At 66.5% G+C, this 21,842-nt stretch overlaps 5 protein-coding genes across 9 annotated transcripts; 2 read left to right on the top strand and 3 right to left on the bottom strand.

Moving 5' to 3' along the window:
* The first annotated feature begins 336 nt into the window (after window positions 1–336).
* On the top strand, window positions 337–4,010 carry LOC141938631 (serine protease 33-like). 2 transcript variants are annotated; one of them, XM_074857539.1, is made up of 6 exons: window positions 337–439; window positions 996–1,028; window positions 1,336–1,498; window positions 1,940–2,232; window positions 2,384–2,550; window positions 3,257–4,010. In XM_074857539.1, the coding sequence occupies exons 1-6, from the start codon at window positions 370–372 to the stop codon at window positions 3,605–3,607; spliced, it is 1,077 nt and encodes a 358-aa protein (XP_074713640.1). In that variant the 5' UTR covers window positions 337–369; the 3' UTR covers window positions 3,608–4,010. The 2 variants fall into 2 exon arrangements, with proteins under 2 accessions (XP_074713640.1, XP_074713639.1); XM_074857538.1 differs by lacking the exons at window positions 337–439; window positions 1,336–1,498 and having other exon boundaries at window positions 572–1,028; window positions 1,986–2,232.
* On the bottom strand, window positions 4,007–7,881 carry KAT8 (lysine acetyltransferase 8). The gene is made up of 11 exons (XM_074857511.1): window positions 7,641–7,881; window positions 7,077–7,151; window positions 6,826–7,001; window positions 6,158–6,211; window positions 5,877–6,041; window positions 5,574–5,663; window positions 5,362–5,502; window positions 5,182–5,275; window positions 4,930–5,080; window positions 4,273–4,427; window positions 4,007–4,192 (listed from the first exon to the last, which is right to left on the bottom strand). The coding sequence occupies exons 1-11, from the start codon at window positions 7,879–7,881 to the stop codon at window positions 4,128–4,130; spliced, it is 1,407 nt and encodes a 468-aa protein (XP_074713612.1). The 3' UTR covers window positions 4,007–4,127.
* A 681-nt stretch (window positions 7,882–8,562) lies between these two features.
* Window positions 8,563–16,346, bottom strand: LOC141938633 (uncharacterized). Of its 4 annotated transcripts, XM_074857544.1 has the most exons (5): window positions 16,107–16,346; window positions 15,896–15,978; window positions 15,542–15,594; window positions 13,857–15,461; window positions 8,563–10,107 (listed from the first exon to the last, which is right to left on the bottom strand). In XM_074857544.1, exons 1-5 carry the CDS (start codon window positions 16,110–16,112, stop codon window positions 9,329–9,331), a joined length of 2,526 nt encoding a protein of 841 aa, XP_074713645.1. In that variant the 5' UTR covers window positions 16,113–16,346; the 3' UTR covers window positions 8,563–9,328. The 4 variants fall into 4 exon arrangements, with proteins under 4 accessions (XP_074713645.1, XP_074713643.1, XP_074713642.1 ...); XM_074857542.1 differs by lacking the exons at window positions 13,857–15,461; window positions 15,542–15,594 and adding an exon at window positions 10,637–10,717 and having other exon boundaries at window positions 8,563–10,191; window positions 16,107–16,115; XM_074857541.1 differs by lacking the exons at window positions 13,857–15,461; window positions 15,542–15,594; window positions 15,896–15,978; window positions 16,107–16,346 and adding exons at window positions 10,637–10,717; window positions 11,521–11,634 and having other exon boundaries at window positions 8,563–10,191.
* Window positions 16,347–16,449: 103 nt separating this feature from the next.
* LOC141938630 (transforming growth factor beta regulator 1-like) lies at window positions 16,450–18,501 on the top strand. Its single transcript, XM_074857536.1, has 2 exons — window positions 16,450–16,468; window positions 17,074–18,501. The coding sequence occupies exon 2, from the start codon at window positions 17,079–17,081 to the stop codon at window positions 18,462–18,464; it is 1,386 nt and encodes a 461-aa protein (XP_074713637.1). The 5' UTR covers window positions 16,450–16,468; window positions 17,074–17,078; the 3' UTR covers window positions 18,465–18,501.
* A 182-nt stretch (window positions 18,502–18,683) lies between these two features.
* Window positions 18,684–21,146, bottom strand: TACO1 (translational activator of cytochrome c oxidase I). The gene is made up of 5 exons (XM_074857549.1): window positions 20,648–21,146; window positions 19,949–20,055; window positions 19,717–19,850; window positions 19,455–19,638; window positions 18,684–19,011 (listed from the first exon to the last, which is right to left on the bottom strand). The coding sequence occupies exons 1-5, from the start codon at window positions 20,841–20,843 to the stop codon at window positions 18,811–18,813; spliced, it is 822 nt and encodes a 273-aa protein (XP_074713650.1). The 5' UTR covers window positions 20,844–21,146; the 3' UTR covers window positions 18,684–18,810.
* Window positions 21,147–21,842: the final 696 nt, after the last annotated feature.

The following is a 21,842-nucleotide window of genomic DNA, read 5'->3' as shown; positions in this document are numbered from 1 at the left end:
TGGGGGGGGGGGCTCTATAGGCTGGGGGGCCTATAGGGGAGTGTGGCGGGTTCCTATAGGGAGGGGAGGCTGTGGCACAGCTTGCAGAGGGGAGAGTCCCTCTGAGCCGTGCGGAGCTGGTGTGGCCATAGGGGACGGGCTGTCCAGGTGCGGGGGACCTATAGCGCTGCCCGCGGGGTGACCCTGTGGGGAGGATGTTTAGGACCCCGGGTCGCCCACTTAGCGGTGGGCGGGGCCAAGGGTGGGGGCGTGGCGGAGGGCGGGGATTGGTCCGCGCAGGCGGGGGAGTGGCCGGACAGGTGGCGGGGGGCGGGGCCAGGGGCGGGAACGCGGGCGGCAGGTGCCGGCGGCCACAGCGGCCACAGCGCCATGGGGCGGCGGGGGCCGGGGCCGGGGCTGGTCCTGCCGCTGCTGCTGCTGCTGCTGCTGCCGGGCCGGGGTGAGCGCGGGGAGGGGTGAGGGGATCGTGGGGGGACAGGGGGAAGTGTGAGGGGACGTGGGGGACTGGAAGGACCATGGGGACGTGGGAGTCTGAGGGGACCTGAGGTTGTGGGGGGACTTGAAGGAACATGAGGGGCCACAGGGGGACAAGGCGGTGTGAGGGGACAGGAGGGATCATGAGGGGACGTGGGGGTCTGAGGGGACAGGGGGGGACGTGGGGGTGTGAGGGGACAGATTGTGAGGGATCACGACACGAGGGTGTGAGGGGACACGGCGGGGGGGGGACGCCGAGGTGTGAGTGGACACGGGGGGGCGTAGCGGGACACGAGGGGCACACGGGGGTGCGGAGGGACGTGAGGGGACACGGAGGGGTGACACGGTGGGGGTCACACCCCCTGTCCCTGCGGGACACATTCCTCGGGGCAGGTTTTTCCGGCTCGGCCATCGCCCCGGAGCGGGGGGTGGCGGCCCCGGATGCCTGGGTGTTGTGTCCCCCCCCCTGCCCTGCCAGGGATGTCCCCAACGTGGCTTTGACATTGTCACCTTCCCCACAGGTCACTGGGGGACGGTGGCAGCGGACGAATCAGGTGAAGAGGGGGGACACGAGGGGGAAGGGGGGGGGCGGACACACACGTGCCTCACCCAGGTGCCACCCGGACATCCGGGGTGGGGAAGGGGACACCCGGACTCGGGGTCCCCACGGTGCATCCGGGGGTGTCACGTGGTTTGGAGGGGGCCCTGGGTGCTGTTACCCTACGGGGGGGTCCCGTGGTTGTGGAGATGGGGGCCCTTGTTTGGGGGCGGTGGGGGTGCCCTGGATGTCGGGGTCCTGTGTTGGGGGTGTCTCAGAGACCGGGGTCCCTGATGCTCCCCCCTTTCTCCGCGCCCCCCCAGTGCCGTGCGGGACCCCCGTGCGCAGCCGGGTGGTGGGGGGCGCGGGGGCGCGGGCGGGGGAGTGGCCCTGGCAGGTCAGCATCGCCTTCCGGGGACGGCACGTCTGCGGGGGGTCCCTCATCGCACCCGCCTGGGTCCTCACGGCCGCACACTGCTTCCCGCCGTGAGTATCCCCCCCCGGCACCCCCAAATACCACCCCCCCCCAAAGTCCTGACAGCCCCCCCGGCACCCCCAAATAGCACCCCACCCTGCCCCTCCAAATCTTTGACAGCACCCCCAACACTTCCCTGCAGACCCCCCAAAAATCCTCTGGGACCCCCAGAACCTTCCCCTGCACCCCCAAACACCCCCCAGGACCCCTAAACATCAGTTTGCACCTCCAAATATTTCTTAGCCCCCCAAAGGATCCCTCCCAGCACCCCCAAACACTTCCCTGCATCCCCAAATACCTTCCACAGACCCAAAATGCCCCGAAAACCCCTTCTGCACCCCCAAACACCCCCGGGACCCCAACACCCCCCCAAACACCCCCACGGCTGCCCCGGGGGTCCCCACTCCCTCTCCTTTGGGGTTCCCGGTGTCTAAGCCCCCCCCGCCCTGCAGGGAGAACCCCGTCTCCGAGTACCTGGTGACACTGGGGGCCCTGCAGCTCCTGTCCCCCCCCGCCGACGCCCAGGTGAGGCGGGTGGCCGCCGTCACCCGTCATCCCGCTTACCACGACGGGGACGTCGTTGAGGGACACGGTGACGTCGCCGGGGACCTGGCGCTGGCTCGGCTGGACCCCCCCGCCACCCCCACCCGCCTGGTGCGACCCATCTGCCTGCCCGGCCCCGCCGTTCGCTTCCCCCCCGGCACCAACTGCACCGTCACCGGCTGGGGGGACATCCGCACCGCCGGTCAGTGTCACCCGGGGACGGGGGTGTCACTGGGCGCTGCCAGCACCCGCGGGGGTCGGGGACGCTTGTCACCAGCTGTGGTGGCACGGGGGGCACCCATGGAGGCTGGGGACAGGCTGGGGGCCCCCTCATCACCAGGGGTGTCCCGCAGGTCCCCTGCCACCCCCCAAGACGCTGCAGCAGCTGGAGGTGCCGCTCCTCAGCCACCGGCGCTGCCGCTGCCTCTACGCGGGGACGGGGACCCCGGGGGCCCTGGGGACACCGGCCGGGGACACCCTCTGTGCTGGCTTCCCCCAGGGACAGCGCGACGCCTGCCAGGTGGGTGCTGCTGTCCCCTCCCCACGGTGACCAGGGACCCCGGCCCCCGCTACCCCCTCTTCATCCTCCCTGTCCCCAACGTCCCCTTCATCCCCCCCATGTCCTCCCTGTGCCTCTTCATCCTCCCCATGTCCCATCATGTCCCCAAGGTCCCTTTGTCCCCCCCGTCTTCTTGTCCCTCCACCACTGTCACCCACACCCATGTCCCTCTCTGTCCCCAACAGCCCCCCACGTCCCTCTTCATCCTCCCTCACATCCTCCTATCATGTCCCCAAGGTCCCTCTTTGTCCCCCCACATCACCCCCATCCCCACCACCACCGTCCTTCCTCATCCTCCCCCCTGTCCCATTGTGTCCCCAAAGGCCCTCTTTGTCCCCTTGTCCCTCCATGTCACCCCCATCCACACCACCGCTGTCCTTCCTCATTCTCCCCCCCCCATCATGTCCCCAGGGTCCCTCTTTATCCCCCCCATGTCCTTCTTCACCCTCTCCCCGTCCCATCGTGTCATTCTTCATCCTCCCCGTGTCCCATCGTGTCCCCAAGGTCCCTTTGTCCCCCCATGTCTCCTTGTCCCTCCATGCTACCCCCCCTCCACACCACCACTGTCCTTCCTCATCCTCCCCCGTGTCCCTCTTCATCCTCTCCCCATCCCATTGCGTCCCTCTTCCATCTCCCCCCCTCACCCCCTCCGTGTCCCCCCCCGCAGGGTGACTCTGGGGGTCCCCTCTCGTGCCGGGTGGGGGACACGTGGCTGCTGGCGGGGGTGGTGAGCTGGGGGGAGGCCTGTGGGCTGCCCGGCCGCCCCGGGGTCTACACCCGCGCCTCCGCCCACGCCGCCTGGATCGCCGCCGCCGTCCCCGAGGCCCCCCTGCGCCACCTCCCCCTCGCGCCCTCCCCCGAGGACCAGGACGACGACGGCCCCTGCGAGGACGGGGACGCCCCGGCCTGGCCCCGGCCTCTGCCCCCCGAGGGTGGCACCAGTGCGGCCCCCCCAGCCGCTGGCCCCGGCCCCCTCCTGCTGCTGCTGGGGCTGCTGCTGCCCCTCGGCCTCCGGTGAGCTGCTGGGGGCACCCCCTGTGACTCGGGGAACCCTGAGTGGGATGGCGGCACCCGAGAAGGACTGACGGGACCCCAACGTGGCACCCACGGACACTCGTGGCACCCAAGATGGCTCACGGGACCCCACCTTGGCACCCAAGATGGCTCATGGGACCCCAACTTGGGACCCAAGATGGCTGACAGCACCCAAAATGGCTCACGGGACCCCAACTTGGAACCCAAGATGGCTGTCAGCACCCAAGATGGCTCATGGGACCCCCAACTTCGCACCCAAGATGGCTCACAGGACCCCAACTTGGCACCCAAGATGGCTCACGGGACCCCAACCTGGCACCTGTGATGACTGCAGACCCCCCCAACTCTGCACCCACGTCCCCCCAATAAACCACCCAAGCACTCCACCTCCTCCTTTATCGGTGCCGGGGGGGACACGGGGGGGCCCCCCTGCCCCCCGCCAAGTCCTGGCTGTGCGGGAGGCTGAGCCCGGCCACAACTCGCCGCAGCGATGACGCCCTCACTCACTTCTTGGCCACCTTCGCCTGCTTGTGCTTCGGGGGGGCCCAGCGCAGGCAGATGGAGTCGACTGGGGAGGGGACAGAGGAGAACGTTGTGGGGAGCCCCCCGCGGCGGGGTTCGTTAAGGGCTGGGGGGTTAATTACGCACCAGTGATGGGCGGCTTCTTGTACTGGGCGCTCTTGAGGTGCTCCTCCACCAGCTTGGGGGTGACGCAGATGACGTGCTGCCCCTTCCAGTACTTCACCATGTTGAGGGACTGGAGCGTGCTGATGATGTCGGTCTGGGTGATGCTGGTCATCTGGCTGGGGGGTGGGGGGGGTTACTGGGAGCACTGGGAGCGGGGCGGGGGATTACTGGGAGCACTGGGAAAGGATGGAGAAGGTGCCTGGGAAGTCACGCAGGACCTCTGCCAGCACCTGGGATACTGGGGGGGGGGCTTATGGGTGTCACTGGGAGGTTACTGGTCTTACTGGGAGGCTACCAGTGCCCTCCTGAGCTCCCTGAGGGAGAATCTGGCGCAGAAGTCGTGCAGGGTCTCCATCAACACCCCTGACCCCAGATCACTGGGCGGTGTTACTGGTGCTACTGGGCAGTTGATTACTGGTCTTAGTGGGAGGACCCCGGTGCCTCCTGAGGGAGAGGTTGGCCCAGAAGTCCCGTGGGGTCTCCATCAACACCCCGACCCCAAGTTACTGGCATCGCGGGGGCCGGGGGGGGTGTGTGTGTGTGTGTGTGTGTTTCATGGTGTTCTTGGGAGTTTCTGGTCTTACTGGGAGGCTACTGGTCTTACTGGGAGGTGCCCACCTGAGGTCCTTGATGGAGAGGGTGCCCCGGAAGTCCCTGAGGATCTCCAGCAGCACCCAGGACCAGTAGCTGCGGTAGCTCAACTTCCCCAGGTCCGACAGCGGCTTCTCAGGGGACCCCACCGTGCTCTCCAGCTTGGACAGCTCGTAGCCTGCGGGGAGCGGGGACACCCGGGTGGACCCGGCTCCCTTTTAGGGACCCTCCACCCCCTTTTAGGGACCCCCCACCCCCTTTTGGGGACCCCCCGCTTACTGAAGGCGATGAGGAACTTGCCGTAGCCCCGGCGCTGGTAGGGCGGCAGCGTCAGGATACAGGCGACGTTGTTGCCGTCAGGCGACTCCTTCTCCTGCGGGGTGACGCGCGGGTGGTTTGGGGGCGGGGACAGGCGGGTTTTTTGGGGGGAGACAAGTGGGTTTTTGGACATCGGGGTACCTTGGAGAAGTACCCGACGATGTGGGCACCCTGCCGGTCCACCTCGGTCAGCAGGTAGAAGACGAAGGGCTCCACGTCGAAGTAGAGGGTCTTGTGGTCCAGGAAGAGCTTGGCCAGCAGGCAGAGGTTCTGGCAGTAGATCTGGGGGGGTTGCATGACGTCACGTGATGTCACATGATGTCACGTGATGTCACATGTCACCCCCGTGTCACCTTGTGGTCTTTGCCGTCGACCTCGTAGACGGAGATGTTGCTCTTGCGGTAGATCTCCCGCCCCGGCGGCTGCCGCCACTGGCACTGGCCCTGGGGGACAGTCACACGCGTGTCACACGCATGTCACACACGTGTCACGTGTCACACGCATGTCCCTCCCACCCACAGAAGTGCTTGGATCTCGTGTCCTCGAGGCAGCACCGGGGCTGCCCCTGGGGCTCAAGGTCTCTGCGTGCCCCCCCGCATGTGTCACCGTCACACGTGTCACACGTGCGTCACGCGTGCGTCACGCGTGTCCCCTACCAGGTGGAGGCGGTAGGTGCGCTCGAACTTCATGTACTTGAGGCAGTACTCGCAGATCCAGAGCTTGGGCTGCTTCCCGTAGTCCTCGGGGAAGGGGGAGAAGTACCAGGCGTCGATCTCGAAGTGCCCGATGTGGATCTTGTCCACGTACTTCACCTTCGTGATCTGGGGGGGGATGAGGGGGTCACCCCAGGTTTGGGGACCCTCTCGGACCCTTGGGGACACCCCTGGCTCCTCAGGGACCCCCCCGCACCCTTGGGGACCCCCCCATGGGGACTCACGGCCTCGTGCTCCTTCTCCAGCGCCGCCGTGGTGGGGTCCATCTCGGCGTAGGTCTGCGACAGGGCTCCCAGTCACTCCCAGTAATGCCCAGTGCAACTTCTCAGGGGCTCCAGTAAACTCCCCCCCCAGTAAACTCCTCCCAGGGCCCCCCAACATCTTCCCAGCTCCTCCAAACACCATCCCAGTGGCCCCAACAACCTCCCAGCACTCCCTGACACCATCCCAGTGCCTCCCAGTGTACACCAACATGCTCCCAGTGCCTCCCAGCAATCCCTAACACACTCCCAGTGCCCCCAACATGCTCCCAGTGTCCCCCAACATGCTCCCAGTGCCCCCCAGCATCCCCCAACATGCTCCCAGTGCCTCCCAGCATCCCCCAACACACTCCCAGTGCCCCCAACATGCTCCCAGTGCCCCCAACACCTCCCAGTGCCCCCCAACACGCCCCCAGAGCCTCCCAGTGCCCCCCAACACGCCCCCAGTGCCTCCCAGTGCCCCCCAACACGCCCCCAGTGCCTCCCAGTGCCCCCCAACATGCTCCCAGTGCCTCCCAGCGTCCCCCAACACACTCCCAGTGCCCCCAACACGCTCCCAGCAACCCCCAACATGCTTCCAGTGCCTCCCAGCGCCCCCCAACACGCTCCCAGCGCCCCCCAGCGCCCCCCACCTTCTGGACGTGGTTGATCTCATCGTGCTTGCGTTTCTGGTTGCGGGTGATCTTGCGCTCGGGCTGCTCGGTCAGCTCGCTCAGGAACTGCTCCGAGCTCTTCTGCACGGCCTCCTTCAGCGTCTTGGTCAGCGCCAGCCGGTTCTTGTCCACCCACTCGTCCAGCCGACGGTTAACTGGGAGCACTGGGAGCTCAGCAGGGGGGTCCCACCGCCCCCCCCCCCCTTCTCCCAGTGCCTCCCAGTACTCACAGCCCACGTAGTGGACGTAATACTCCTCGCGCCCCTCCTGCTCGTTCAGGCGGGACTGGATCACCTCTGCCGAGTCTGCGGGGGGGAACTGGGACCAGTGGCCTGGCGGGACTGGGACTAGGTAGTGGCCCATCAATCCCTCTCCCAGTTTGACCCAGTGTGGAGGGACGGGGGCGCTGCACTGGCGCTGCCCAGGCCCGCTGTGATGGGATTTATACTGGTCCCAGTTCTTCCAGTGACACTGTAATAGGATCCACCCTGGTTCCAGTCCAGCCCAGTTCCCCTATGACAGGATCCATACCGGTCCCAGTTCTCCCACTCTTACTGTAATGGGATCCACTCTAGTCCCAGTTCTCCCACTCCCAGTTTAGCCCAGTCCTGCTGTGATGAGATTTATACTGGTCCCAGTTCAGCCCAGTCTCGCTACGATAGGATTCATCCCAGCCCCAGTTCACCCCAGTCCGGGTCACATACTGGTCCCAAGCCCGCCGTGAGCCCCCCCCGTCCCCAGTTCGCCCCAGTCGCGGCCCCGTACTGGTCCCAGTGCCCCCCAGCCCCGCTCACGCCAGGTGCTGTCGGCCCGGCGGCACAGGTACGTCTCTCCGATCTCCACCGTCACCTCCGCCTCCCGCGGCGGCGGCGGGGGCGGCGGCGAGACCGCGGGGGCCCGTCCGGCCGCCGTCGCCTCGTCGGGGCCTCCCCCGCGGGGCCGCCCGGCCTCGGGGCTGCCGCCCCCGCCCGCCACCGCCTCCAGGCCCGCTCCGGAGCCGCCGGCCGGGACCGCCCCCGCCGCCGTCTCCGCCATGTTCGCCCGCCCCGGCCGTCGCGCCGGAAATGACGTCAGACGCGCGACGGCGAGCGCGTGACGCGTTGCTGGGAGACGGGGAGAGGCCCCCAGGGGGGCGGGGCCGAGCGTTGCTAGGAGTCGGCGGAGCGCCAGTGTCCCAGAGTGCCTCGCGGCCCCCCAGGGGCCCCCAGTGCCCTCCCAGTCCCCCCCAGTCCCCCTCCTTGCCCCATCCAGTGCCTCCCAGGTCCCCTCAGTCCATCCAGTGTCCTCCAATTCCCTCCCAGTATCTCCCAGTGTCCCTCCCACTGCCCCCAGTGCCTCCCACGCCATCCAGTGACACCTTAGTGTCCCCCCAGTGCCCTCCAGTCCCTCCCAGTGCCCCCCAGTGTCTCCCAGTCCATCCAGAGTCCTCCCAGTGTCCCCCAGGCCCCTCTGCAGTGCATCCAGTGTCCCCCAGTGCCTTCCAGTCCCTTCAGTGTCTCCCCAGTCCTCCCAGTGCCGCCCAGTACCCTCCAGTCCCTTCCCGTGTCCCCCAGTGTCTCCCAGAGTCCTCCCAGTGTCCCCCAGCCCCCTCCGCAATGCATCCAGTGTCCCCCCGTGCCCCCCAGTGCCCCCCAGAGTCCCCCAGTCCGTTCAGTGTCCTCCCAGTCCTCCCAGTAACGCCCCCCAGCGCCCCTTCAAGGCTGCCCCACCCTGCGGTGACACCTCAGAGCCTTTATTGCCACCCCCAGCACTCACGAGGGTGCCACAGCGAGGGACCACGGCACGGGGAGGCCACCGCCCCCCCCCGACCTGGCAGTGTCCCCACGGCGGGGTGCAGCGTGGTGGCCGTGGTGCCAAGACATGGGTCACCGGGCGCCTTCGTTAAGCCCTAACAAGGCTGCCACCACAACGGAGGACGCCATGGAGGTGCCACCACCCTGCTCTGTTGAGTCCCCAAAGTGTCCCCAGTCCATCTCCAAGCAGCGCCAGGAGCCACGCGCCAGGTCCAGCCATGGTGGGCGCCGTGCCGCGATGGGCCACGCTTCTTCGTTAGGTGAAAGGAGGACACCCCGCCACGGACCATGCCCTGTCCTGGCCCAGCGAGTCCCCAGAGTGTCCCCAGCATGGCTCCAAGGTCCACAGTTTGGGTTCAGATGGTGAACGTGGTGCTCACGGTGAGGCGGTGAGGCCGTCAAGTGCCACACTCCTTCGTTAGGCCCCAACGAGGCTGCCGTCACGATGGGCCACGGCATGGAGGTGCTGGAGCCCTTCTCGTCCTGCCGAGACCCCAGAATGTCCCCAGCCCATCCCCAGACGGGACCAGGAGCCACACGCCAGGTTCAACCACAGCATGGCGGGCACCACGCCGTGCCACCCGCGCCTTTGTTAGGGCCTAACGGAGCCGCCACGGCAGCGGGCCCCGCCACGGCGACGCTGGCGCCCATCCCGTCCTGGTGGGCGTCCCTGCCCGTCTCCAGGCATCCTAGGGGCCACAGGCCGGGTCCCCCTCGGGGTGGGCCTTCAGGTGGCGGGTGAACTGGGGCTTGTAGCGGAAGCGCTTGCCGCAGCGCCCGCAGCCGTAGGGCTTCTCGCCGGTGTGGATGCGCTGGTGCTTGACCAGGTTGGAGCTGACGCAGAAGCTCTTGCCGCAGGCGCTGCAGCGGAAGGGTCGCTCGCCCGTGTGGGTCCTCTGGTGCTCGATGAGCGTGGAGCTCTGCCCGAAGGCCTTCCCGCACTCCCCGCACCGGTAGGGCCGCTCGCCGGTGTGGGTCCGTTGGTGGGACGCCAAGTGGGTCTTCTTCTTGAAGCGCTTCCCACACTGCCCGCAGGAGAAGGGCTTCTCCCCGGTGTGGGTCCTCTCGTGCTTGACCAGATTGGAGCTGAGGCTGAAGGTCTTCCCGCAGCGACCGCAGCCGTAGGGCTTCTCCCCGGTGTGGGTCCGGAGATGTTTGACCAGGTTGGAGGTCCGGCCGAAGGTCTTGCCGCACTCGGGGCAGGCGTAGGGCGTCTCGCCGGTGTGGGTACGGCGGTGCTCGGTCAAGGTGGAGCTGCGGCTGAAGGCGCGGGCGCAGACCGGGCAGGCGTAGGGCTTCTCGCCCGTGTGGGTCCGGAGGTGCTCGGCCAAGGTGGAGCTGCGGCTGAAGCTCTTCTCGCACTGGCCGCAGGTGAAGGGACGCTCGCCCGTGTGGGTCCGCTGGTGCTCGATCAGGTTGGAGCTCTGCCCGAAGGTCTTCCCGCACTCGGTGCAGCGGTAGGGCTTCGGCGGTGTCCTGCCACCCTCCAGGAGACCCAGAAGGTTGATGAAGCCACGTGGGCGACCACCGCTGCAGGCCGGCACCACGGCACCTGGGAGAGGGGAGAGGAACGTCTGTTGGGTCGTTGTTCAACCACGAAGGGATGTTCCCCAAAGCAGAACATCTCCTGGTGGGACATTGTTCAACCATGGAGGGACGTTCCCCAAAGCAGAACATCTCCTGGTGGGACATTGTTCAACCATGGAGGGACGTTCCCCAAAGCAGAACATCTCCTGGTGGGACATTGTTCAACCATGGAGGGACGTTCCCCAAAGCAGAACATCTCCTGGTGGGTCACCGTGCGACCACAGAGGGTTATTCCACGCAGGAGAACTTCTCCCAGATGGCATTTGTCCACCGTGGAGGACTATTCCCAGCAGAAGACCACCTCCTGGCCCACATTTTCCTCATTTTCTTGGGTTTTTCCCCCAAAAGACCATCTCCCAGGTGCTCTTTGGGCCACCCACCAGGCTTGTCCCCGTGTCCCCCCCCCTCACCTGCACAGGGCTCCGTGGGGACGTCCCCGTCACCCTGGTCCTGGGGGGGACGCGGCTCCTCCCCCGGCTCCATCACGGCACCTGTGGGCAGCAGGTGGAAATGGGGGGAAAAAGGCAATAAATGAAAAAAACTCATTATCCGCTCAATGCTTTTCACCAAAATGAGGCGGTTTCCCCCCAGAATGAACCCCCCTGCGGTTGGTTAATTTGACAGACCCCCACACCTGGGAGCAATCAGCCCAATTTCCCTCTTTTTCACCCCAAAATACACCCCCCATTCGGTAATCCTGCGCCTCGATTCCTGGGATCACTCAGCCTGTTTTCACCCCAAATCGTTATGCCCACAATGAGTTAATTTTGCACCCCCACGTCTGAGAACAAACAGCTCATTTTCCCCCTTTTTAACCCGAAAACACAATCCCCACAATGAGTTAATTTTGCACCCTCACAGCTGAGAACAAACAGCTCATTTTCCCCCTTTTTCCCCCCAAAACACAATCCCCACAATGAGTTAATTTTGCACTCCCGCACCTCTGAGCAACCAGCCCATTTCCCCCCCTTTTCATCCCAAAACACAAGCCACACAATTAGTTAATCCTGCACCCACGTGCCTGGGAGCAATCAGCCCATTTTCCCCGTTTTTGACCCCAAAACACGCCCCTCCCGGTAGTTAACCCTGCAGTCCAGTTTCCCCCCAAAACACAAGCCCCACAATGAGTTAATTTTGCAAACCTCCCCCCCCACCTGAGAGCAAGGTCCTATTTTTCCTCCTTTTCACCCCAAAGCGCCCCCTCCGCTGCTAGTTAACTCCCCTCCCAGCCCCAGCCTGCTCGATCGACCTGTTTTCCCCCCTTTTCACCCCAAAACCCGGGGGGGACCCTCACCCCAGCCCCGCAAGCGCTACAGCAGCTCCCCGGCGCTGACAGGCCCAATCCGGGTGTTTTTCCACCCAAAACGGCGGCGCTTTGCCCGTTCCGGACAATGGTGGCGGGAGAGCTGCGCTTCCTGCCGCAAAGGCTCCCGGGGACACGCCGAGCACACGCGTGGCCCTGGGAACATGCCAAGCACACGCGTGGTCTCGGGAACATGTGAAGGGACATGCGTGGCCCCTGGGAACACATGAAGGGACATCTGTGGCCCTGGGAACATGTAAGGGACATGCGTGGTCTTGGGAACATGTTTGTATGTGTGAGGGGACACACATGGCGCCTGCACACATGCAAAGGCACACACGTGTCCTCAGGGCACGTGTAAAGGGGCACACATGGCCCCTGGGAACACGTGAAGGGACACGTGTGTCCCCTGCACACATGTAAAGGGACACATGTGTCCTCAGGGCACATGTAAAGGGACACGTGTGGCCCCTGCACACATGTAAAGGGACGTGTGTGTCCTCAGGGCACGTGTAAAGGGACACATGTGGCCCCTGGGAACATGTGAAGGGACACATGTGTTCCCTGTACACATGTAAAGGGACACGTGTGTCCTCAGGGCACATGTAAAGGGACACATGTGGCCCCTGGGAACATGTGAAGGGACACGTGTGTTCCCTGTACACATGTAAAGGGACACGTGTGTCCTCAGGGCACATGTAAAGGGACACATGTGGCCCCTGGGAACATGTGAAGGGACACATGTGTTCCCCGTACACATGTAAAGGGACACGTGTGTCCTCAGGGCACATGTAAAGGGACACATGTGGCCCCTGGGAACATGTGAAGGGACACGTGTGTTCCCTGCACACATGTAAAGGGACACGTGTGTCCTCAGGGCACGTGTAAAGGGACACGTGTGTCCCCTGCACACATGTAAAGGGACACGTGTGTCCTCAGGGCACATGTAAAGGGACACATGTGGCCCCTGGGAACATGTGAAGGGACACGTGTTCCCTGTACACATGTAAAGGGACACGTGTGTCCTCAGGGCACGTGTAAAGGGACACATATGGCCCCTGGGAACATGTGAAGGGACACATGTGTTCCCTGCACACATGTAAAGGGACACGTGTGTCCTCAGGGCACGTGTAAAGGGACACGTGTGTCCCCTGCACACATGTAAAGGGACACGTGTGTCCTCAGGGCACGTGTAAAGGGACACATGTGGCCCCTGGGAACATGTGAAGGCTCCCAGTAACCTCCAAATCCCCTCCCAGTGCTCCCAGTGACACCCAGTGCCCTCCCAAATACCCCTATTAACCCCTCAGTGGCCCTCACGGTCCCTTTAGTGCTCCCAGTACACCCAGTGCCCCCCCAATCCCTTCCCAGTGCTCCCAGTGCCCCTCCAAATGCCCCCATTAAACCTCCAGTGCCCCCTGAAATGCCTCCCAGTGCTCCCAGTACACCCCCAAGCCCTCCCCATTGCTCCCAGTGCCCCCTGAAGTCCTGCCCAGTGCTCCCAGTGCTTCCCAACGCCACGCCAGCGCTCCCTGTATGCCCCCAAATCCCTCCCCACTGCTCTCAGTGCCCCCCCAAATCCCCCCCAGTGTTCCCAGTAACCCCAGTCAGGAACCACAACAGCAACGTTCACTACTATTTATTGACATACTGGGGGACGCCACCCCTGCAGCCCTTTCCCCGCCCAGAAGGGACCCGGGTGTCCGCAGCAGCTGGAAGTCACCTGGGTCCCCTCTGCGGGGAGAATTGGGGGGTCAAGGGGAGGTGGGGGGGGACACGGAGGTGGGGTGGGGACACGCCCTGGGCTCAGGCACCGTTTTGGGGCAGGATGAAGGAGCTGGGTGAGGACAAGAGGGTTCTCCAAGATGGAGCCGTGGAGCTGGGGCACAACGATGGATCTCGGGGTGGTCTTCAAGACGAAGCCATGGCCTTGAGGGGCCATGAGGGACCTGGGTGAGGACGAGGATCCCAGGGTGGTCCTCCAAGATGGAGATGTGGTCCTAGGCCACGATGAGGATCGTGGGGTGGTCCCCTGAGATGAAGTCATGGCCTCGGGGCACCATGAGGGACATGGGTCAAGACGAGGGACCCTGGTACAGTCCTCCAAGACGAAGCCACGGCCTCGGGGCACCATGAGGGACTTGGGTCAACATGAGGGACCCTGGTACAGTCCTGCAAGACGAAGCCATGGCCTTGGGGCACCATGAGGGACTTGAGTCAAGACAAGGGACCTCAGGATGGTTGTCCAAGACAAAGCCACGGCCTCGGGGCACGCCGACGGACCTGGCCCACGCCGAGGTGCCCCAGCCCGGGCCGGCGGCGGTCTCAGGCGAGGTGGGTGCGCTGGTGCTTGCTGAAGGCCGAGCTCCAGCCGAAGGTCTTGCCGCACTGGGCGCAGCGGTAGGGCCGCTCGCCGGTGTGGGTGTGCCGGTGCTCCAGGAGGTTGGCGCTCTGCCGGAAGCTCTTGCCGCAGTCCCCGCAGCGGTAGGGCCGCTCACCGGTGTGGGTGCGCCGGTGCTTGGCCAGGTGGGAGTTCTGGCAGAAGCTCTTGCCGCAGAGCCCGCAGGTGTAGGGTCGCTCGCCGGTGTGGGTGCGCTGGTGCTGGATGAGGTTGGAGCTCTGCCGGAACGCCTTCCCGCACTCGGTGCAGCGGTAGGGCCGCTCGCCGGTGTGCGTCAGCCGGTGCTTGGCCAGGTAGGAGCCGAGGGCGAAGCCCTTGCCGCAGAGCGGGCAGAAGTGCCGCTCACCCGCCCCGTGGGTCCGCCGGTGCTCGGCCAGGTTGGAGCTCTGGCTGAAGATCTTGCCGCACTCGGGGCACTTGTAGGGCTTCTCGCCGGTGTGGGTCACCTGGTGCCGCAGCAGCTTGGAGCTCTGCCCGAAGGCTTTGCCGCACTCGGGGCACTTGTAGGGCTTGGCGGGCGGGCGGCAGGCCCGGAGGTGCCGGGCCAAGCGGCAGCTCCAGAGGAAGGCGGCTCCGCAGTGGGGACACCCCAGGGGCTGCTCCGGCTGGTGGTGCCGCAGCCCGGCCGGCTGGGCGTAGGCCTTGCCGCAGGCCTCGCAGCGGTAGGGCTTGGCCGCCGGGCTGTGCCGCCGCCGGCGGTGCCGGGCCAGCTGGGCGCTGCCCTCGAAGCGCTCGGGGCAGAGCGGGCAGGCAAAGGCGCCGGCGTGGGTCTGCCGGTGCAGGAGCAAGGTGCCGCCGTGCCGGAAGGCCTGGCCGCACTCCTCGCAGCGGTGCGGCCGCTCGTCGCCGCGCTCGTCGCGGTCCTCGGCGGCGTCGTCGCCCCGGTCCTTGCCGTCGCCGCCGTGATGCTTCTTCCGGTGCCCGGCCAAGGCCGCCGGCCGGGAGAACTGCTCCCCGCAGTCGCGGCACCGGTGCCCGCCGTGGGCCCCGCGCCGGTGCTTGGCCAGGTCGGAGCTGACGGCGAAGCGGCGGCCGCACTCGGGGCAGCCGTAGGGCCGCTCGCCGGTGTGGGTCCGGCGGTGGGTGGCCAGCGTGGACTTGCGGCCGAAGGCCCGCCCGCACTCGGGGCAGCCGTAGGGCCGCTCGCCGGTGTGGGTGCGGCGGTGGTGGACCAGCGTGGAGCTCTGGCTGAAGCGGGCGCCGCACTGCCCGCAGCGGAAGGGCTTCTCGCCGGTGTGGGTGCGCTGGTGCTCCAGGAGGGTGGACCCGCGGCTGAAGGCTTTGCCGCACTCGCCGCAGGCGTGGGGCTTGGCGCCGGCGTGGCCCTTGCGGTGCTCCAGCAGCGACGAGCTCCAGCCGAAGGCCTTGCCGCAGTCCCCGCAGCGGTAGGGCCGCTCGCCCGTGTGCACCCGCCGGTGCTTCAGCAGGTTGGAGCTCTGCGCGAAGGCTTTGCCGCACTCGCCGCAGCGGTAGGGCCGTGGGGCGGCCTCCCCGCCGCCGTCTTCAGCCTCCTCCTCCTCCTCCTCCTCACCTGCAAGGGAGGGCAACACGGGGGTCACCCGCGCCCCGCTCTCCCCAGCCCGCGCCCCCGACGCGACGGCGAGGACTCACCCGGCGGCAGCGCGGCGGCGGCGGCGGCGGGTCCCGGCGGCGGCCGTGGGGAGCTGCGGTGGAAAACGGGGTCGGCCGGTGGCGGCACCCACGGGGACGCGACCCCGGGGTGGGGGGAAGCGCCGCGGACGTCGGTGTTTGGGGTGAAGGATGGCGGTTTTGGGGCGAGGAGGGAGATGCTGGGAGGCGGAGGCGTCGCCTTGGGGACGCCGGTCTGGGGGTGAAGGGAGCCCTGGGGGGTGGGACATCACCCTGGGGACAACGGGGATGTCCCCCATGGCCGGGGTCGCCCCAGGGCACGAGGCCCCGTGTCCCCGTCTCCCCCCGCCCGTGTCCCCACGTCCCCGTCCCCACCTGGCAGCCGCGGGGTCCTCCAGCGGGAAGGGGCCGTTGCTGTCACCGTCCTCCAGGAAGTCGGGGACCGAGGGGGGCTCGTCCTGGGGGGTTATTCGAGGTGAGGGGGGGACAGGGGGTGCGTGTGCCCCTAGGGGGGGTAGGGGGGGCAGATCCCCCCCCCCAGCCCCCGCCGGGGGCAGGTCCGTCCCGTCCCCGTCCCTCTCCTCACCTCCATTGTCCTCGGCCGCGGCGTGGGGACCCCCCCTCGGGGTCAGAGGTCAGAGGTCAGGGGTCGGGGCGGGAAGGGGGTGGGATCGGGGGGGCCCGGGAGCGCGGTGGGGGTGGGGCCCCTCGGCGGCGCCGGCCCCGGGGCTGCTGGGCGGCCGCCCCCCCTCCTCCCCCGGGTCATCGGCCGCGTCACCGCACGCGTCACACGGGGGGGGTCTGGGTCCCCCCCGGACACCGGGGTCCACACTGTCCCCCTCCCCCCAGCCCTCCCCCCAAATTCCGGCGGGGTTTCCTCCCTCCCCCCTCCTCTTCCTCTTCCTGTCCTGCCCCTCCACTTCCTCTTCCTCCTTCCCGGACGCCTGGGTGAGTCCCTGCACCGGCGCCCCTCAAATTGCCGGATTTCACCCCAATTCGAGCGGCTGGGGGGTGGGGGAGGCGGGCAGCGAAGCAGCCGGGCAATTAGCGTCGCAATTAATGGCTGCGGCTGGTGCCGTCGCAGGGGTTCGCGATTAAAACCAGCGGCGATCAGCTTAATAATAACCGCGGTTGTGTTAATGGCGATGGCGGCGCTAATTGCAGTCCGGCTCGTTAATTGCCGTTTATCGCAAGAATGACAATTCCTGGCGTTAATTGCAGCCCACCGCGATAATTGCAGTTCATTGCAATCGGTGCTGCGTCGACCCATCTCATTAATTGCAACCCGTCGCATTAATCGGCGTCCGTCGCGAGCCTGAAGCTCCAGTAACTGGAATTTGCTGCATCGATCCGTTGCGTTAATTGCAACCCGTTGAATTAATTGCAATTAATTCAAGGCATCCGTTGCAATTCTTAAACCCGTCGCAATAATTGCAATCAGCGTGGCAGCGGAGGAGGGCTGCGGTTAATTACTCGCCGGCCGAACCCACTGCGAGACCCGAGTGTGGCTGACTAATTAATGAATTAATTAATCGTTGGGGTTAATTGGGCAGGCAGGATGCCGAAGGGGCCGCGGCAGCGCCCGGCGGAGCGGTACCGCCTGAAGTACAGCCGGCTGCGGCGGGCGGCGCGGGCGCTGGTCTTCGAGAACGGGGCCCTCTGCGACGAGGTGGCCCGGCTGGAGGCCAAGTGCCTACAGGCACGAGACGAGCGCCGCTTCCTCCTCACCCGGCTCCTCCAACTCCGGGCCATGGCCGGCCCCGAGGAGGTCCCCGGTGAGGTCGCTGGCCGCCGGCCTCGCCGCGGTGGGTCCCGGGCTGACGGGTCAAGAGATGGAGGGAAAGATGGCGTGCGGTCAGCTGGAGCAAGAGATGGGTCGAGGCCAACTGGGTCAAGAGATGGACTAAGGGATGGAGCGCGGTCAACTGGAGCGAGAGATGGGCCAAGAGATGAGTCGAGGCCAGCTGGGCCAAGAGATGGACCAAGAGATGAGTCAAGACCAACTGGCTCAAGGGATGGGTCAAGGCCAGTTGGGTCAAGAGATGAGTCAAGGCCAGCTGGCTCAAGGCCGGTTGGGTCAAGAGATGGGGTGAGGCCAACTGGCTCAAGAGATGGACCAAGAGACGGTCCAGGAGACGGGTCAAGGTCCAACGGGCCGAGAGATGGGCCAAGAGACAGTTCAAGGACAGCGGGGCCAAGAGACGGCCCAAGGGATGAGTCAAGAGATGGGTTGAGGCCAGCAGGGCTGCGGGATGGCTCAAGAGATGATTTGAGGCCCAATGGGCCAAGAGGTGGCTCCAAGCTGGACATGCTGCCGGCGGCCATCTTGAGACCACCTGAGGACACCTCCAGCCCAGCTGGGCCACCGGCAGCCATCTTGAGGCCACCCCCCCGCCGGCGCAGTGGGGCGTTGACCCTGCCCTTGGCTTTGGGGCCTCTGACAGTGCACAGCCTGGGTGTCGGCAGCATGGGCCCGGGGGCCATCTTGCCCCTGGGCTTCCATAGCACCCGCCTCTTCGCCAGCACCCGCCGGCCGGCCCGCCGCTGCCTGTACACTTGCCGGATCGTGGCCGGTCCCCGCTGCGAGATCGTGTGCGAGGACGATCCCGGGAGGGTGCTGGTGGGCCCCACGCCCGACGTCTGCCATGGCCGGCTCCTCCAGGCCCTGGGGGAGGCGGGGGGGCGGCCCCGGGTGATGCCACCGGCCCCCGGTGCCGGCGCTGACTTCTTTGGCCTCACCCACCCCACTGTCCGCCGGCTGCTCCAGGGCGAGGCCGGGGCCTTCCTCCACCCTGAGGAGGAGGAGGAAGACGAGGAGGAGGAGGAAGATGATGACGACGATGATGAGGATGATGAAGAGGAGGAGGAGGAGGAGGAAGGGGCCACCCCAGCCTTCACCTACGCTGACATCTTCCTCGGCAGCCCGGCCGGCTCCGATGAGTGACCCCCCACCCCGTACCCCAATAAACGACCCCACCTTCTGCTGCTGCCATGTTTGTTGGGGGGGGGCGCACCACCTGGATATGGGGCTGGGACCTCCCCCCAGTCACCTGGGCTCTCCCAGCCCTCCCCTTGGCCACGCCCCTCTGCCTGGAGGGGGTGGGGCCAGAGAAGGGGTGGGCAGGGCCATGCTAATGAAGCTCGTGGGGGTGGTGGTCACCTGTGGAGGTGGGACCATGGTCAACACATGGTCAAAGCACGTTTTATTGTCATCACGGGGATGGGGACAAGATACAGGGAGGGGGACGCGACCCCCAATTGTTGGGGTCACGCTCCCCTCCCCCCGGCTCCTATTGGATGTTGTGGTAGAGGTGGATGACGTCAGGGCAGTCGCTGAGGGCCTGGAGGAGCCGTTCCACTTGCTCCCGTGTCCCCTCCGGCAGCGCCACCCGGTCCCGGGGCAAGTACTCGATGGCGGCTGAGAGCGGGCGCAGCCCCGAGGCCTCCAGATGCTCCCGCACAGTCCGCAGGGTGGAGGTCTCGCAGATGAACTGTGGGGAGTGGTCAACAGCAGTTGGGGATGGTCAAGGAACGGCCAAGGGCGGTCGGGGACAGTCCATGGCCAGCCAGTGGCTGTTTGGGATGGTCAAGGAACAGCCATGGGAGGTGGGGGACGGTCAAGGAATGGCCATGGGCGGTCAACAGCATCCAAGGGCAGTCAGGGATGGCCAAGGGGCGGTTGGGGACAGTCAAGAGTGCTGGGGACAACCAGTGGTGGTCAGGGATGGTCCTCAGTGGGGAAGGAATGGCCAGGAGCTGTCAGGAAGCAACCGAGAGCGGTTGGGGACAACCAGCGGTGATCCAGGATGGTCCTGGATGGTCAGAAATGGCCAACAGTGGCCAGGGAACGGCCAAGAGCAGTCAGGGCACCAAGAGGACCACCCTGTTGCTCTGACAACAGCCAAACCCCGCACGCGCTGCCCTCCTCACCCACCTTCAGTGTCGGCTCCTCTTCCTCCTCCTCGTCCTCATCCAGACAGACGTCCTGGGCCCCGGCCTCCAGCGCTGCCTCCAGCGCCGCCTCCAGAGAGACGGGGTGGCCCTGAAGGTCCCGTGGCCCCACGCGCACCACCCCCTTCTGCTCGAAGCTGTGTCGTGCCCCCTCGGCCATCGTTCCCCTGCGGGCACCCGCAGCCGGCTCAGCCCCGGACGCCTGGGTCGCTGGCCCCGGGCGCCTGGGTCCCGCTCAGACTGACCCGTGGCGGGTGAGGATGAGCCGGACATCGTGCTGGCTCCGCCTGGGGTTGTCGGTGAGGACCTCCAGGAGAAGAGCTGAGCCACCGGGGCCACGGGCTTCGTAGAGCAGCCGGGACGCTGCTGCTGATCTCTCCTGGGGCAGGGGAGGGCTCAGGGATCCCCCTCAACTTGGAGGGCTCGATCCTCACGTGTTTCCCCCCCCCCCCCCCCCCAGAATCTCCCGGGACCTACCGCGCCGTGGATGGCCGCCTCGATGGAGGCCTTGGGCATGTTCTTTGCCCGGCACTGCTCCACCACGTTGGCCAACTGGGCATTGAGCGCTGGGTCCGGGCCCCCCTCTGTGGGGAGAGGGGGGTGGGCTGGTATTGGCGGGGGGGTGGCTGGGGAGACCCTCCCCAAATCCCCCAGGATCTGAGGGGGGGGTGTCTGTGGGACAGGGAGATCCTGGGGGAGCTGGGAGGGTGTGTGGGGTGGAAGGACATTTAGGATCCTGGAGGACCCCAAGAGAACCTGGGGGGATCTGTGGGGTAGAGAGATCCTGGGGGAGATCTGTGGGGGCTGAGGGACCTCTAGGATCCTGGGGGAGGGGATCTGCAGGAGCATCAGGGATGAGACACCCCCCCCAAGGATCCAGAGTGGGGGAGATCTGAGAAGACCTGCTGGGATCCCAGCAGACGTGGAGGACCCGATGGGGTCCCACCAGCCCCAGAGGACGCTACGGGGTCCCCCCAGCCCTAGAGGATCTGACGGGGTCCCCCCAGCCCCAGAGGACCCGACGGGGTCCCCCCAGCCCCAGAGACCCGACGGGACCCCCCAGCCCCAGAGAGGACCCGACGGGGTCCCCCCAGCCCCAGAGACCCGACGGGGTCCCCCCACCCTCGGGCCCGCCGAGGGGGATCTGGGTGGGGAGGGGCCCCGGGGGGTCCCTACCGCGGGCAGCGGTTCGCAGCATCATGCCGAGGCGCTGGAAGAGGCGGCTGCGGGCGGCGTCGCGCGGGCCCTTGACGTTCTTCACCTTGGACCAGCGGTTGTGGCCGGCCCAGGACCGCGGCCCAACGTGCAGGGGGCGGCCGGCGGCCACCAACCGGGGCCAGCGGGCCAGCGCCAGGGCCCCCAGCGCTGCCATGGTGCTGGGGGGGGGGGGCGGGGGGAGGTGGGACCCAGGCGGCCGGGGACACCCGTCCCCTCCCCGTCCGCCGCAAGAGCCGCTGGGTAACAGCGACACCCCCACGCGGGGGGACGGGGTGACGTCGGGCTTTGGTTTGCATAATCCCAGCCCCTTCCCTCGGGGCGGGGCGGGGAGGGAGGCGTGACCGGTGGGAGGGTACTGGGAGGCACTGGAGGGGACTGGGCGTGGCCAGAGGGCCCTATAGCGCTTGTAGGGCGGCCCTATAGACCCTCTGGGGGTGTGGAGGGGCTGCACAGACCCTATAGCACTTGTAGGGCGGCCCTATAGACCCTCTGGGGGCGCGGAGGGGCTGCACAGACCCTATAGCACTTGTAGGGCGGCCCTATAGACCCTCTGGGGGCGTGGAGGGGCAGCACAGACCCTATAGCGCTTGTAGGGCGGCCCTATAGACCCTCTGGGGGTGTGGAGGGGCTGCACAGACCCTATAGCGCTTGTAGGGCGGCCCTATAGACCCTCTGGGGGTGTGGAGGGGCTGCACAGACCCTATAGCGCTTGTAGGGCGGCCCTATAGACCCTCTGGGGGTGTGGAGGGGCTGCACAGACCCTATAGCACTTGTAGGGCGGCCCTATAGACCCTCTGGGGGCGCGGAGGGGCTGCACAGACCCTATAGCACTTGTAGGGCGGCCCTATAGACCCTCTGGGGGCGTGGAGGGGCAGCACAGACCCTATAGCGCTTGTAGGGCGGCCCTATAGACCCTCTGGGGGTGTGGAGGGGCTGCACAGACCCTATAGCGCTTGTAGGGCGGCCCTATAGACCCTCTGGGGGTGTGGAGGGGCTGCACAGACCCTATAGCGCTTGTAGGGCGGCCCTATAGACCCTCTGGGGGTGTGGAGGGGCTGCACAGACCCTATAGCGCTTGTAGGGCGGCCCTATAGACCCTCGGGGGGTGTGGAGGGGCTGCACAGACCCTATAGCACTTGTAGGGCGGCCCTAT

This window comes from Strix uralensis, unplaced genomic scaffold (genome assembly GCF_047716275.1).
Source record: "Strix uralensis isolate ZFMK-TIS-50842 unplaced genomic scaffold, bStrUra1 scaffold_220, whole genome shotgun sequence".
Lineage (NCBI taxonomy): Eukaryota > Metazoa > Chordata > Aves > Strigiformes > Strigidae > Strix > Strix uralensis.
Note: the sequence above shows the minus strand (reverse complement) of the source record. Positions and strands in the feature narration are given on the sequence as shown.

Coding starts and splice junctions, on each gene's coding strand:
- LOC141938631 (XM_074857538.1), top strand. CDS start 618: ATGAGGGGACGTGGGGGTCTGAGGGGACAGGGGGGGACGTGGGGGTGT. Junction 1,029..1,985: donor GGTGGCAGCGGACGAATCAG/GTGAAGAGGGGG, acceptor GGGGCCCTGCAG/CTCCTGTCCCCCCCCGCCGA. Junction 2,551..3,256: donor GACAGCGCGACGCCTGCCAG/GTGGGTGCTGCT, acceptor CCCCCCCCGCAG/GGTGACTCTGGGGGTCCCCT.
- KAT8 (XM_074857511.1), bottom strand. CDS start 7,881: ATGGCGGAGACGGCGGCGGGGGCGGTCCCGGCCGGCGGCTCCGGAGCG. Junction 7,002..7,076: donor TTACGTCCACTACGTGGGCT/GTGAGTACTGGG, acceptor CAGTGCTCCCAG/TTAACCGTCGGCTGGACGAG. Junction 5,276..5,361: donor TCGTCGGGTACTTCTCCAAG/GTACCCCGATGT, acceptor GTCACCCCGCAG/GAGAAGGAGTCGCCTGACGG.
- LOC141938633 (XM_074857544.1), bottom strand. Junction 15,595..15,895: donor GAGGACCCCGCGGCTGCCAG/GTGGGGACGGGG, acceptor TTTCCACCGCAG/CTCCCCACGGCCGCCGCCGG. Junction 10,108..13,856: donor CCAGCGCACCCACCTCGCCT/GAGACCGCCGCC, acceptor GCAGGACACCGC/CGAAGCCCTACCGCTGCACC.
- LOC141938630 (XM_074857536.1), top strand. CDS start 17,079: ATGCCGAAGGGGCCGCGGCAGCGCCCGGCGGAGCGGTACCGCCTGAAG.
- TACO1 (XM_074857549.1), bottom strand. CDS start 20,843: ATGGCAGCGCTGGGGGCCCTGGCGCTGGCCCGCTGGCCCCGGTTGGTG. Junction 20,056..20,647: donor GCTGCGAACCGCTGCCCGCG/GTAGGGACCCCC, acceptor CTCTCCCCACAG/AGGGGGGCCCGGACCCAGCG. Junction 19,639..19,716: donor CTCATCCTCACCCGCCACGG/GTCAGTCTGAGC, acceptor GGGTGCCCGCAG/GGGAACGATGGCCGAGGGGG.